This window comes from Nycticebus coucang, chromosome 3 (genome assembly GCF_027406575.1).
Source record: "Nycticebus coucang isolate mNycCou1 chromosome 3, mNycCou1.pri, whole genome shotgun sequence".
Classification (NCBI taxonomy): domain Eukaryota; kingdom Metazoa; phylum Chordata; class Mammalia; order Primates; family Lorisidae; genus Nycticebus; species Nycticebus coucang.
Window position 1 is genome coordinate 943,143 of NC_069782.1, and position 14,104 is coordinate 957,246.

The 14,104-nt window shown below is 52.2% G+C and overlaps 1 protein-coding gene across 8 annotated transcripts in view; it reads left to right on the forward strand.

The window, feature by feature from the left end:
• BRD1 (bromodomain containing 1) overlaps positions 1 to 14,104 on the forward strand; it is a 64,105-nt gene that overhangs the window by 35,028 nt on the left and 14,973 nt on the right. For 6 of the 8 annotated variants that reach the window (XR_008378774.1, XM_053583593.1, XM_053583595.1 and 3 more), the window contains exons 3-7: positions 1,684 to 1,840; positions 3,509 to 3,640; positions 4,281 to 4,409; positions 4,892 to 5,204; positions 9,384 to 9,644. Coding sequence is in view for 7 of the 8 variants with exons in the window: in XM_053583593.1 (XP_053439568.1) it covers positions 1,684 to 1,840; positions 3,509 to 3,640; positions 4,281 to 4,409; positions 4,892 to 5,204; positions 9,384 to 9,644 (992 nt within the window). In the remaining variant the exon portion in view is untranslated. The remainder of the gene's footprint in view (positions 1 to 1,683; positions 1,841 to 3,508; positions 3,641 to 4,280; positions 4,410 to 4,891; positions 5,205 to 9,383; positions 9,645 to 14,104) is intronic. The other 2 variants (XM_053583594.1, XM_053583596.1) reach the window with 1 other exon arrangement.

A 14,104-nucleotide genomic window follows, 5' to 3' on the forward strand; every position in this document is an offset into this window, starting at 1 on the left:
GGCTCCTGGTCTAGGCTTTGACCCCCTTGTGGGAGAGGTTCTCATGTGGGGAGAGGGGAGCCTGGGGGCACCCAGCTTGCCTTCTGCTAGAGCCCAGCCTCTGCCCCCCACCCTTTGGTGGGGTTTTGGGAGGTGGCTTTGAGTGCAGGAGCTGGGTATCCTTGAGCATGCAGACCTGCTGCCCTGCAGTGGCAGGGTCCAAGTTTGCATGGAACTCTTGGTGCCTCCACGGCTAGTCTGAACCCATGGGCCACTCTGCAAAGCCCCTGCAGGGTTCCCAGTGTGGAGTGGTCCTCAGTCCCTAGGCTGCTTGCTGCCCTGAGTGGTATATATGCTGTGTCTGCGTGGTGCTGGGGAGATATATTGGGGCCCCAGGAGGGCTCCTCATGCTCCCGAGGGCAGAACTCAGCCAGGGGGCTGAACGGCAGCTTGATTTGGGGCAAGTCTCAGGGACAAACTGGAATCCTCAGGGCTCACACTCTTCTTGATTGATTCTTCTTCTTCTTCTTCTTTTTTTTTTTGGTGGTTTTTGGCCTGGACTGGGTTTGAACCCGCCACCTCCGGCATATGGGACCGGCGCCCTACTCCTTATATTCTTTTAAAAATTTGATCTTAAATCCCTTAATTTCCATTGTGAAAGTTTGAAATTTGGTGCACAATGAGAAATACCTTCTTTTTGTGTTCTGTATTTTTCTGTTAAAGATTTGGTTTGGTTTGTGATTGAATTCGTGTACTTGTTTCAGCAGGAAGGGTAACAGCAGTGACAGGAAAGGTTTCTGGTTAGCCTTGAAGGGTTTTAAAATTACAATTTCCCCCCTCATGCCATTGTTTTTACTACTTTGCATTTTGTAGTCCTTGAAAGGAATGGTTCTTGGGAGATCTTCAGGTGCCCGCTGTGGGTCTAGCGGGAGCAGCGGGGCTCTCTGTAAGCTGCCCCCCCCCCCACCGGCTGCCACAGCATCCCTTGCCCTGTCACCTTTAGTCCTGGAGGTGATGAGGAGGACGAGAGCCTGCAGCTCTGTCCCTCTTGAGGGTGGCCAGGGGTCTGAGATGTGGTCACATCTCCTCTGGCTCTCGTTAGGGTGAAGGGCAGTGTGTGTAGGTAGAATGATACATGTGGAACTAAAGAACACCTAAAGCTTTTACTGAGCATGTTTTTTTTTCTAGGTACTTGATCTGATAAATGTTCAGTGAATTAAAAGTGGACAAAATCTTCAAAGAGTTGGAGATTGTGAACTTTGTTTTTGTTTTTACAGTATCAGAGATGGTAAAAATTATGTGTATGGTTTAGAGAGAAAAATAAAGTAAATCCATGTGGTTTTATTAAAAGTAACACTTATTTCTAGTTTCCCCGATGAAAACATTTTAATACATTGCCTCAAATTGAAACTCAGACTTTTCGGGTGGCGCCTGTGGCTCAGTGAGTAGGTCGCTGGCCCCATACACTGAGGGTGGTGGATTCAAACCCAGCCCCGGCCAAACTGCAACAAAAAAATAGCCGGGTGTTGTGGCGGGCGCCTGTAGTCCCAGCTGCTCGGGAGGCTGAGGCAAGAGAATCGCGTAAGCCCAAGAGTTAGAGATTGCTGAGCCGTGTGACGCCACGGCACTCTACCCGAGGGCGGTACAGTGAGACTCTGTCTCTACAAAAAAAGAAAAAGAAACTCAGACTTTTCTGTGTTTTAGATTGAATCGGATTGCGAACCAGGTGGCCATCCCACGGAAGAAGCAGTTTGTGGAGCGTGCCCACAGCTACTGGCTGCTCAAGAGGCTGTCTCGGAATGGCGCTCCCCTGCTGCGGCGGCTGCAGTCCAGCCTGCAGTCCCAGAGGAGTACGCAGCAGGTGCGTGTAAAGGGTGCTGAGGGTGGGTGGACGGGGCACTTGACCACAGGACCTGGGGTGGGGCCCACTTCTGGAAACTCTGGTCTTGTCTGCTCCAAAGTCACATGGGTGGTTGGGTGCCACCGATATGGGTGTGCAGCCCGGGCCGTCTCCCTCCCCATAGTGCTTAGCAATAGCTCTGGGCAGGGAGGGGCTGCCCAGGGATGCTGCTACCGCTGCGCGTTGAGGGGGGGGGTGTCCGTGCTGCATGCTGAGCCCGGCCAGGGTTTGGACAGGTGCAGGACTATTTGCTTTCAGGGCCTTGTCTTGGGGGCTGGCTTAACCTTGAGGCAGAGGAGCCAGGTGGATGAGGGGAGCTGGAATCTTCCTTTTTCTTTTCTTTTTTTTTTTTTTTTTTTTTAAAGACAGTCTCACTCTGTTGTTCAAGCAAGAATGCTGTGGCATCAGCCTAGCTCACAGCAAACCAAACTTCTGGGCTCAAGCGATCCGCCTGCCTCAGCCTCCCAAAGTGGTTGGATAATAGGCACCCAGCACTGTGTCTGGCCTTGGAATTCGGTTTTTTATTATTTATTTATTTAGAGACAGAGTCTTACTTTGTCGCCCTCAGTAGAGTGCCATGGTGTCAGACCTCACAGCAACCTCCAGCTCTTGGGCTTAGGCAATTCTCTTGTCTCAGCCTCCCGAGTAGCTGGGACCACAGGCACCCACCACAAAGCCTGGCTATTTTTTGTTGCAGTTTGGCCAGGGTCGGGTTTGAACCTGCTACTCTTGGTATATGGGGCCAGTGCCCTACTCACTGAGCCATAGGTGCCGCCTGGTTTTTAAAATCCACCTTTTAATGAATTTACTGGCTCTGTTTATGTGGTTCATATTGCTAACCCAGCTTTTGTGCCTCAGAATTTTCAGTAACATCAAAGTAAACTCAGTGATTTGTACTTTGGTGGGTGTCCCAGCCACCTGGCTGGGGATGGAGAAGGCTGACCTCAGAGGTGGGGTATAGGGCTGGTTCCTCAGCCCCTCAGCTCTCGGGCCTCCCTCTTGAACGTCATCTGTGTCCTTCATTTTCTGACCTGTGCAGAGCAGAGGGTCCTTGGGGTTGAAGGTGGCGACTCTGCTCTTAGACTCTCTTAACACGCCTGCATTGTGGCTGTGGTGGCTCCTGGGGCAGGGTGGGTGGCTGGAGAAAGACATCCAAGGAAGGGCCTTGCTGTCCCTTGAGTTTGGATCAGAGCCCAGGCACTGCGGCAGGAACAGAGGCTGGGGCCTTCAGCCAAGGGCTTGTGGGCCAGTGTGGGGTACCCAGGGCAGGTAGAGCAGGGGTCTTGGTTGAGCCTTGAGGTCTGAGCTCAGCAATGTGTGGCCTGTGGGCCATGGTGGCAGGAATGCCTGTAGTTTGATTCCCATAGCTCTGCCACCAAGCTGGCTTCGTGGGGAAGGACTCTGGTATCCCTTTAGGGCCCTACCATTGCTGGGAATGATCTCCCTGATGTGGGGAGGGTTTCAGCGGCGGTCCTGGAGCCAGCACAGGGGTGGCTGCCCATGCTGGGGTGTCAAGGTGCACCTGGTGCCTTCCTCCAGCCCTATGGCACGGCTAGACTCCTGGGATTTTCTTACCTGTGCAGTTACCTGAGGCCCTGACTGATAAAACCTTCAAATTAATTTTCTTAGAGAGAAAATGATGAGGAGATGAAGGCTGCCAAAGAGAAGCTGAAGTATTGGCAGCGGCTCCGGCATGACCTGGAGCGGGCACGGCTGCTAATCGAGCTGCTGCGTAAGCGGGAGAAGCTCAAGCGGGAGCAGGTGTGGCCTGGGGGGGTGGGGTGGGGGTGGGAGTGTACGGGTGGGGCATGCGCCCAGCAGCTCTGGCAGAGTGAGTGGCCCCCTCAGGCCCCTGCAGTCCTCCACTCACTGCCGTCTGCCCACCTCTTGCATATCCTGTCTCTACTTTGGGCCCCACATAGTCCCTTACTCAGGGTGGGCCAGGATTGGGTTGACCATTTGTCTTGGATTGCAGGGGCCTTTGTGGAGGCCAGTATTAGCCTTGCCTTCAGAAAGGCTCAGAGGAGCTCTGTGCCCGTAGCATAGTGGTTAACAGTGCCAGCCACATACACCGAGGTTGGTGGGTTCAAACCTGGCCCAGGCCTGCTAAACAACAATGACAATTGCAACAAAAAATACTGGGTGTTGTGGCGGGTGCCTATAGTCCCAGCTACTTGGGAGGCTGAGGCAAAAGATTGCTCAAGCCTAAGAGTTTGAGGTTGCTGTGAGCTGTGATGCTGTGGCACTCTACTGAGGGTGACAAAGTGAGACTCTGTCTCAAAAACAAAAAAAAGCTCAGAGGTGTGGGAGGCTGGGTACAGGTGGCTTGGTGCGGCTGTGGGTGGGCACTGAGATGGCACCACAGTGTTGTCACAGCTGGGCCTGGTGCTGTCCTCCCCAGGTAAAGGTGGAGCAAATCGCCATGGAGCTGCGGCTGACCCCGCTGACTGTCCTCCTGCGCTCGGTCCTGGACCAACTGCAAGAGAAGGACCCTGCGAGGATATTTGCCCAGCCCGTGAGTCTGAAGGAGGTGGGTGCTCACGGCTGTGGGCTGTGCGGTGGCGTGTGGCAGTGTGGGTTTGTGCTGCTGTTTGGTTAGCATACGCGCAGCTGAGTAGGGTACGTGTGTTCTTAATTCCCATTTTTACATGTGGGGTTAACTTTTTAATTGTACAAGTGATACATTTCATTGTAAACATCGGAAGTATGATGGGTTAGGGGCTCCTCTCCGACTAGACTGCTGCATGTCCCCATGCTGCACCCACTGACGTGTTCCAGTCAAGGGTGTGGGGCAGGAGGGTCCCTGCACTCCCTTAGTCCACTTCTGACTAGCCTTGCTGCTGCCTCTAGTTACCTGCAGGGAGTCTGTACCAAGTGTGTGAGTGTGAGCGTGCGTGGGTGTGGCTCTCAAATAGGAGGGGGCGGTTGTTGGTTATGTGGAGTAATAAATGTAGAGTGAACTAAGTATCCTTTTTTAGTTTGTAAATTATTATTTTTCCTCCCTAAAATTAGGTACCAGATTATCTGGATCACATTAAACATCCCATGGACTTTGCCACAATGAGGAAACGGTTAGAAGCTCAAGGGTATAAAAACCTCCATGAGTTTGAGGAGGATTTTGATCTCATTGTAGATAACTGCATGAAGTACAATGCCAGGGACACCGTGTTCTATAGAGCCGCAGTGAGGCTGCGCGATCAGGGAGGTGTTGTTCTGAGGCAGGCCCGGCGCCAGGCGGACAGCATCGGCTTGGAAGAGGCCTCGGGGATGCACCTTCCCGAGCGGCCTGTTGCGGCCCCTCGGCGGCCTTTCTCCTGGGAAGACGGTAAGAACCGGGCGCCGTGTCCAGGAAGAGACAGGAGGATGCCCTTCCTAGCAGGCTCTGCCCTGCCGCGTGCTGTCAGCTCTGCCTCGGCACGGTCTGGGAGAAGTAGGACACCAAACACTGACGTTCCGAGTTGTCTGGTAGCATCACTAGAAAATTGAAGCAGGTGAAATGTACTTCAATAACGTGTCTTACTTTATCTCAGTTTATACAAGGCACAAACCCAGCGTGAAAAGTGCCGGGGTGTGTGGTGTCAGTGTTGTGCTCCCTGTGGACTCCTGCATCTCAGGGCCCCGTTGGAGACACGTGCGGACAGTGGCTCTCTGTGGGGCCACCCAGGCCTTGATCGTATTGGCCAAGAAAGCCGTTTGGTTGGGGATTTGGCCCCAGAGTGGGCCTTTGTCCACTTGTAGTGGTGAAGCTCAGATTGGCTTTGCCTGTGATCCTCCCCTCAGGGTTTGCACCAACTATAGAAGGGTCCTCAGGGTGGGATGCCACAGGCCTCCTAGGCTCCAGCCTGGGCCTGGGTGTCTCAGTTCCCCCGGCACACAGCATGGCTTGGCTGTGCAGTAATCCTCAGCAGGCCTCAGAAACCCAGGCTCCTTGCTGTACCTTGCTTGTCAAGCCCATGGTAGCATCTGTTAGTTGTGGGAACTGTCCAGCGGAGCTGACAGAGCATCTCACGGAGTGTGTTTCCTGGATTGAAAGTCGTTTGTGAGTCCTGGCAGGTCTGGTTCCCTCATCTGAAGGTCTCATATCTTTGGTTTGTTGGACTGATTTTCTCCTGTTGAGCAGCTGGCCGGTGCTTGAGACTGTGCTTTGGTGATGTGCGTCCAGTCGGTCAGGAGTGTGGCTGAGCTCTCCCTGCGTGCACCTCAGGTGGCGGCTCAGGCCTCTGCCTGGCACAGTGGGAGTGTCTCCCTCCACAGCTCAGGCATCTAGGGCATAGCAGGGTCGGTTGTACTTTTTTTTTTTTTTTAATGCACCTGGAGCCCTTTCCCCATGCACAAAAATGACCCTGGGTGCCCCTTTGGGTTATACTTTTTTTTTTTTTAAAGAATGGGAATATATTTTTATTTTTCATCTCTGATTTTAAGATGAATACTTGTTTTTGGAGAAATTTGGAAAATAAATGCAAGCCCAAAAGTCAGAGTTGACAGTTGTCACTGAGCCTGGGTGGAGCTGTAACCCCTACAGTGTGTTTTTTGTTTTGTTTTTTTTTTGAGACAGAGTCTCACTATGTCATCCTTGGTAGAGTGCTGTGGCGTCACAGCTTACAGCAACCTCAAACTCTTGGACTTAAATGATTCTCTGGCCTCAGCGTTCTAAGTAGCTGGGACTACAGGTGCCCGTCACAATGCCTAGATATTTGTTTTTTTGTTGCAGTTGTCTTTTTTGGTTAGCTGGCCCCAGCCGGTCCTGAATCCGACAGCTTTGGTATATGTGGCTGGTGCTGTAACCATTATGCCACAGGTGCTGAGCCATGTTTGTTTGTTTTTTTTGAGACAGAGTTTTACTCTGTTGCCCTGGATAGAGTTCTGTGGTGTCATAGCTCACAGCAACCTTAAACTCTTGGGCTTTAAAGATCCTCTTGCTTCAGTTTTGTACTTTTTCTTTTTTTTTTTGAGATGGAATCTCATTTTATTGCCCTTGGTAGAGTGCTGTGACAATCACAGCTCACAGCAACCTCGAACTCTTGGGCTTAAGCGATTCTCTTGCCTCAGCCTCCCAAGTAGCCGGGACTACAGGTGCCCGCCACAGCACCCGGCTATTTTTTGGTTGTAGTTGTCGTTGTTTGGCAGGCTCGGGCTAGATTCAAACCTGCCAGGTCTGGTGTATGTGGCTGGTGCCCTGGTCACTGAGTTATAGGCGCCAAGCCACTTTTGCATTATTTTTTTTAATATATTTTTTTTTGAGACAGAGCCTCAAGCCGTCACCCTGGGTAGAGTACTGTGACATCACAGCTCACAGCAACCTCAAACTCCTGGGCTTTAGTGATTCTCCTGCCTCCACCTCCCAAGTAGCTAGGACTACAGGTGTCCCCGCCACAACGCCTGGCTATTTTTTGGTTGTAGCCATCATTGTTGTTTGGCGGGTCCCGGCTAGATTCGAACCCACCAGCTCAGGTGTATGTGGCTGGTGCCCTAGCCGCTTGAGCCACAGGCGCTGAGCCAGTTTTGCATTTTTAATAGAGATGGGGTCTTGCTTTTGCAGGCTGGTCTCGAACTCATGAGCTTGCAGTCCACCTGTCTTGGCCTCCCAGAGTGCTAGGATTATAGGTGTGAGCCAACGCGCCCAGCTGTAACCCCTGTATCCGTGCTGTCCTGCAGCAGCCCAGGGCATTCTGAGAACTGCTGCTTAGCGTGAGCTCGGCCTTCACGTGCTTGTGCCTTTGCCTAGAATGTTCTGCTCTAGCCTCTGCATGGTGAACCTGGGAACACTGCCCCACAGCAGTCCGTCTGGCTTGGCCCTCTTGCTCACTATCGACTCTCAGAGGCCCACCCAGGCCCACCCAGTGCTGTGGCTGAGCTCCGGTGGTTGCTGGTTGCCTCCCCTTAGAACTGGGGAGACCAATCTTCATGGTGTGCCCTGGGCGCTGCTCTCCCACCCCCTGGGCATCTGCCTTCCACTCCTGCCACACTGTCTTTTTTGGGGGCTTCTGGATGTTGACACCTTTCAGATAACAGACATCAAATAAACTTACCCGGGATTTTTGCTAAGGAGAAAATGAAGGGTAAGAAGTAACTGATGTATTTCTTCTTCAGTGTTTGGGGTGTAAATGGATGACTGGAAGGCAGCTGCTGCCGCTGCTCTGTCCCGGGTGCCTGTGCCTCTCCCGTCCCCAGGGCCTGAACCCATAGTGACAGCTTCTGACAGCATAGATGGCTCCTTGTGGCACTGATACAGAGGCTTTTTTCTTTGGGGCTTCCAGTGATGTGAATTTTGTTCATGTGAATGTGTTTGAGGTGTTACCCCAGAAGTTCAGCTGGACTTAGGGGTTCACTCACACCTGTGATCTCAGCACTGGTAGGCTGAGACTCCAGCCTGGGTGACAGAGCAGGACCCTGTCTCTGAAGTCAAGACGTTCACCTGTGAAGTCTGTGCAGTGATGTCGTGAGGCAGGTCTCAGAGCGTCATGTTTTATTTGTGGTGATTTATTTTTCTGTACTGGTGCCTCCTTGCTGTATAAGAAATGTGTTTCTGGAGGAAGGCGAATTTGTTAATTTCTGTATCCCTCTTTCTTTTTCTTTTGCTCTGGTTTTATCTTCAGGTAGTTCTGAAGAGTAGGCTTTTTTTCTTGGCCGTCTTCTAATTTAAAATAATTTATACTGGGCGATGCCTGTGGCTCAGTGAGTAGGGCGCCGGCCCCATATACTGAGGGTGGCGGGTTTAAACCCAGCCCCAGCCAAACTGCAACAAAAAAATAGCCGGGAGTTGTAGCGGGCGCCTGTAGTCCCAGCTGCTTGGGAGGCTGAGGCAAGAGAATCACGTAAGCCCAAGAGCTGGAGGTTGCTGTGAGCCGTGTGATGCCATGGCACTCTACCGAGGGCAGTAAAGTGAGACTCTGTCTCTACAAAAAAAAAAAAAAAATTAAAATAATTTATACTAATAAATTGTAGTGTTTTGTTAAAATTGCAGTTGCTAGGGACTTTAGTAAACATGCCTGGAGTTTGGAATGACCTGTGGATTTTGCAGCCTGGTTTAATAAAGCCACACAGTGATCTGCCTTGAAGACCTCAGCTAGGATGGCACTTGTGGTGTGCAGACAGCCTCGCACTAACATTTGCAGGAGCAGTCAGTCCCATCTCCAGCTTTGCCGGGTTGGTGGAGCACTACCTGGTGATCTTGTGTGGCACCCTCACTCGGACAGTCAGGATGTCTTCACAGGAGGCCTGGGTGGAGTTGTGTTTCAGGACAGGCTATCGCTGTCACCTGGACACTGCCCCTGCTGCAGTGACACCATCCCCACGGTGCCCCTCATGGTCTTGGGAGTGGAAGTTCTCCGTCAGGAGCATGCTGATGTCTCTGTGCAGGAGCAGCACTGTTGGGGTAGCGTGAGGGGCAGGGCCTGTGTCTCTTCAGCAGCCACTCTGGGTGATGTCACAGGCAGGGCCAGTAAGGTGTGCTGAGGAGGTGAAGTGGGGACTTGATGACTGATGCCTGTGTCCTTTGGTTCAGTGGACAGGTTGCTGGACCCAGCCAACAGAGTCCACCTGGGCCTGGAGGAGCAGCTGAGAGAACTGCTGGACATGCTTGACCTCACCTGCGCCATGAAATCCAGTGGCTCACGGAGCAAGCGGGCAAAGCTGCTTAAAAAAGAAATCGCTCTTCTTCGAAGCAAGCTGAGCCAGCAGCACAGCCAGCCCCCTCCAGCGGGGTCAGGTAGTGGAAGCTTTGAAGAGGACAGTGCTCTGCTGGGGCTGGAGACACGTGAGGAAGGTGAGCCGCTGCGACGTGAGGGCCACTTGCCCACCACCTGATGGTGGGGGCTGAGGCACAGGCATGGGCGTCCTTCGAGGGCTGCACTGTGCACAGTGCCCATGCTGAGTGTGTGTGGGGTAGGCGCTCACAGGCCTGGCGCTTGACTCCCCTTGGAAAGGATGTCACGATCTGGGCTGCCTGGTTGTTTTTTCACTTAAATAGTTTACAGAGTTTGAGGACAGGATAAAATCTTTTCTCCCAACGTGGGCCTGAAGAACTGTTTGAAAGAATGGGTTAGATCTTATACTGTGCTACAGAGTTAAAGGTGGCTTACAGATAAGAGTAAGAAATATTTTTGTTGTGTGTTATAGATTGAGGGAGAGCCTGTTAACTGTGCACACCTCATACAGCTTTTTGAAAGGGCTGTTTTAGCTCTGCCATTTAAATGCTCTTCCTAGTCTTGGGAAGGTGGGGGTGGGGGGAAGACATGAGGTGACTCCTCTCCTCTTCTGGGACCTGCAGCTCCCAGTGCCTGTCAGTGGGGGCCGCTTGTTGTCAGAGTAACTGAAGACTGTCTAGGGACGGAGCTGGGGCGTCTCTATAGATGGGAAGTAAGCATAGGAGGAGAAACCCGTAAGGAAACCAGTGGGGTCCAGTGTGTGTCTGGGCTGGGTGGGGCCGCAGGGGGCAGGTCTGTGTCTGGTGAAAGGAAACTGTGTCTGGTGAAAATTCAAAACTAAATTGAGCGTGGAAAAGCTGGCAGAGAGAGACGTCCACCTTTTTTGCCCTCTTGTTTTCTAATCAAAGTTGGCATGTTTCAGGTACACAAGATAGAAAGCAGCATCAGACCCACCCTGCCACAGCCAGTGGGTGGTTTATAATCTTCTCAACTGGCCCTGTGTATCCAAACCAGAGGACCAGCAAAAAGACACACATATCACTGTTCTATAATTTTTTTTTTTTTTTTTTTGTAGAGACAGAGTTTCACTTTATGGCCCTCGGTAGAGTGCCGTGGCCTCACACAGCTCACAGCAACCTCCAGCTCCTGGGCTTAAGCGATTCTCTTGCCTCAGCCTCCCGAGTAGCTGGGACTACAGGCGCCCGCCACAACGCCCGGCTATTTTTTGGTTTTGCAGTTTGGCCGGGGCTGGGTTTGAACCCGCCACCCTCGGCATATGGGGCCGGCGCCCTACTGACTGAGCCACAGGCGCCGCCCTTTTTTTTTACAAAAACTGCCCCCCCTTACCCCAGAGGACATCCGTGTCCACACCTACAGGCTTGCCTTGATCTCGTGGACACAGTGCTGTCCGTCCGGAGGCCCTGCAGGCAGCCAGGGCTGTGGGTCCTAGGACAGTGGCCTCTGACTCTCTGAATTCAGCATGACCTCCTGTCCTGTGACGCCTCCTTTTTGTCCTGTTGTCCTGTTAGGGAACTAGAAATTGAACCATGAAGTTTTTCTTTCTCTTAGAAATTTACCTATTGTGCACACAGCTAAGAATTCTTCATGTTCCCTTTTTTCACCCATTTTTTATACCCATTTTTCTTGGAGTTTTATGAGTCTTTTGTTCAGGTCACCTTAGTGTAAGAGCCAGACTCTGATCCATACCATCTCTTTGGGTAATCTAAACTGTAGTAAGTCCGTAGAACCAAGGCTTTATTTTCCAATGTGGAGAGTTTGCCTTCTCTCTAATGAGCCTCTGTCGCCAGCCCTGACAGCTGCCTCTGCCATGCAGGGTCCCGTGTGTCTTACCTGAGGAGCATTTGCTTGCATGGCAGTCAGTCCTAGCTGGGAGTGAGGGCTGCCCCCCTTTGTACTCTGGGGGTTTGCACAGGCCTGTTGCAGGGTCCTCTTCCCACCTCCAGAGCCAGTCTTGTGGCCGTGCATGGTCCTGGCCCAGCAGCCTTCAGGCAGACCGTGCTCAGATTGGGTATTGCTCACCTGGGAGAGGGAGCACCTCCCACACTCCCCTGACTTTCTTTGCTGCAGAGCAGCAAGTTCCTCATTTTCAGTTTTGTTTCAGTGGCTGCCTCCACCACCCTGGGTGCATGGGCTGAGGATCTGCACGGGGCAGCCTGGCCCCTGGGCAGGTGGGGCTCCTTATGCCCTCATTTTGGGCAGGAGCAGCGGGATCCTTGGGAGACTGTGTTTTGCTTTGCTGCTATGGGATTATTTTAAAGAAAGCGCTGGCTCGGTGCCTGTGACTCAAGCGGCTAAGGTGCCAGCCACATACACCTGAGCTGGCTGGTTTGAATCCAGCCCGGGGCCCGCCAAACAACAATGACGACTGCAACCAAAAAATAGCCGGGCGTTTTGGCGGGCCCCTGTAGTCCCAGCTACTTGGGAGGCTGAGGCAAGAGAATTGCTTAAGCCCAGGAGTTTGAGGTTGCTGTGAGCTATGATGCCACAGCACTCTACCCAGGGTGACAGCTTGAGGCCCTGTCTTAAAAAAAAAAGAAAGCACCAGGGAAGTGTGGAAGGTGGCCAGGAGGCACTTGTTGACACTTGTTTGAAATGGCTTTATGAATAGGGTCTTTTCTTTCAGCTAAAGGCCTCTCTGGGGGCGGGAGGTGGAAGTGGCAGGTCCCCTGGGAGAAGGTCTGGGGTCTGCAGAGGGAGCCTGGCCTGGTATAGACAGCCACACACACATTCGCAGCTTGGTGTAGACACATCAACTCATGACGCTTATTAACATGAGACAAAACCCAGGAATTTAAAAGATATTTCAGCATGTTCTCCCAAATGATAAGACCCCTCTTGATTTCTTAAATATAACTACAATGTTATCATACCAAAAAGTTATAATTCTTAGCCAGGCATTGTGGCAGGCGCCTATAGTCCCAGCTACTTGGGAGGCTGAGGGAAGAGAATCGCTTGAGCCCAGGAGTTAGAGGTTGCTGTGAGCTCTGATGCCACAGCACTGTAGCCAGGGCGACAAAAAAAAAAAAAAAAGAAAAGAAAAGAAAAAAGTTGTAATTCCTTAATATCCAATACAGAATCTCCCTTAGTTATAATCTATTGATACTCATGTGGCACTGATGTTTCCATCTGAGGCCCGAGTGTCTGAAGGAGAAAATGTCCCCTGTGCTGTTGGGTGGCAGTGGCTCCCCTGTCCTCAGGCCCTGGAGGGCTGGGCTGTGGTCGTGACTCAGTTTGTTGAGGGTTTAGGCGCTCGTGTCCTCCGGCCTCTGTGCTGACCTCCCAGTGATTGAGCTCAGGGATGAGGGCAGAGCTGAATTAGGATTTGCTGATGGGAGTTGCTGAGTCTGCGTGCTGCACGTCTGGTCTGCCTTGCTACGCCCCCATGGCTTCAGTTAAGCCATTGGCTGCAGATCCTGAAGGCAGGTGTCTGGGAGCCGAGTCCACAGGGTGTAATGGTGAGTGGGGCTTTTATTCCGCGTTGTAGAGATCTCAGGTCAGGGCTCCTGAGAGTGCATGTTGGTGTGTGCAGCCTCCCAGAGCCCAGCTGGGCAGGCCGTTGCGGTTTGGCTCTAGAATGTGCAGTGTCCGTGGCTTTTTCCTGTCAGAATTGCAGGAAGGAAGTGCTAGGCAGGGATGTTCTGAGGCAGGGGGTTGCCCATCTTGTGCTGAGTGTTTGCAGTCATTATGTTGTGATTCCCAAAGCATTTCCTGGCTGTGGTATGGAGGCATTTGACTGGCACGGTGGGTGGTGGCCAGGTGTGTGAAGTGCAGACTCACTGCTCCCATGTATCTGGGCCTTCAGTTTTTGTCCGGTGGCAGGCATAGATTAGTGGGAGACACTCTGGTTAACCTTTCTGCTGCTTGTAGAATGTGACAAATACCACTGGGTGGAATTCTAGGACGCCGACTTTATATTTGCAAAGTCTGAGATTGTTCTAGAAGTTAATTGAGCTTCTCTCACATGGAGTTGATACAGTGTAGAATGGTCAGTAGGCAGTGGGCTTTTTAAAGGACTTCTTATACTTGTATGTTAATGTTCAGTAAGATTTCTACTCAAGGGGCAGCATTGGCAGCTGCTCTGTGAGGGCCAGGTCACTGGTGGTACCAGGTCACAGGGAGCTATGAGCCCCAGCTACGGTTTTTTCTCATTTTGTGGGTAAGGAAATTGAGGGGCAGGGAGGTTCACTGGCCTGTGTGTGGGCTCAGAGTAGTGGGGGTCAGTTTGCATCTGGATATCTATCTGAGTGGCCTCTGCCGTTGACTACTGCCCTTCTGTGTGCGTCCGGTCAGCCAATGTGAGCATGTCCTGTGAAGCTCAGGCCAGGCCAGGGCCTGCTCCACACTGGGAGCTGACCCAGGCAGAGACGAGTGGGGCACAGGGCCTGGCTCATGGTGGGGATACGGCCTGGGACCATGGGCTAGGCCAAGGCCAGGGCGGAGCACAGGGCAGGATGGATGTGGCTGTGCTTGACTGAGGCAGTCCAGGGTCTACTCCTTGTTAAACAATGTGGTCAGTCTTTGTTGGGCCAAGGTGGCTGGGGGTCTGGCATGGGGTGTC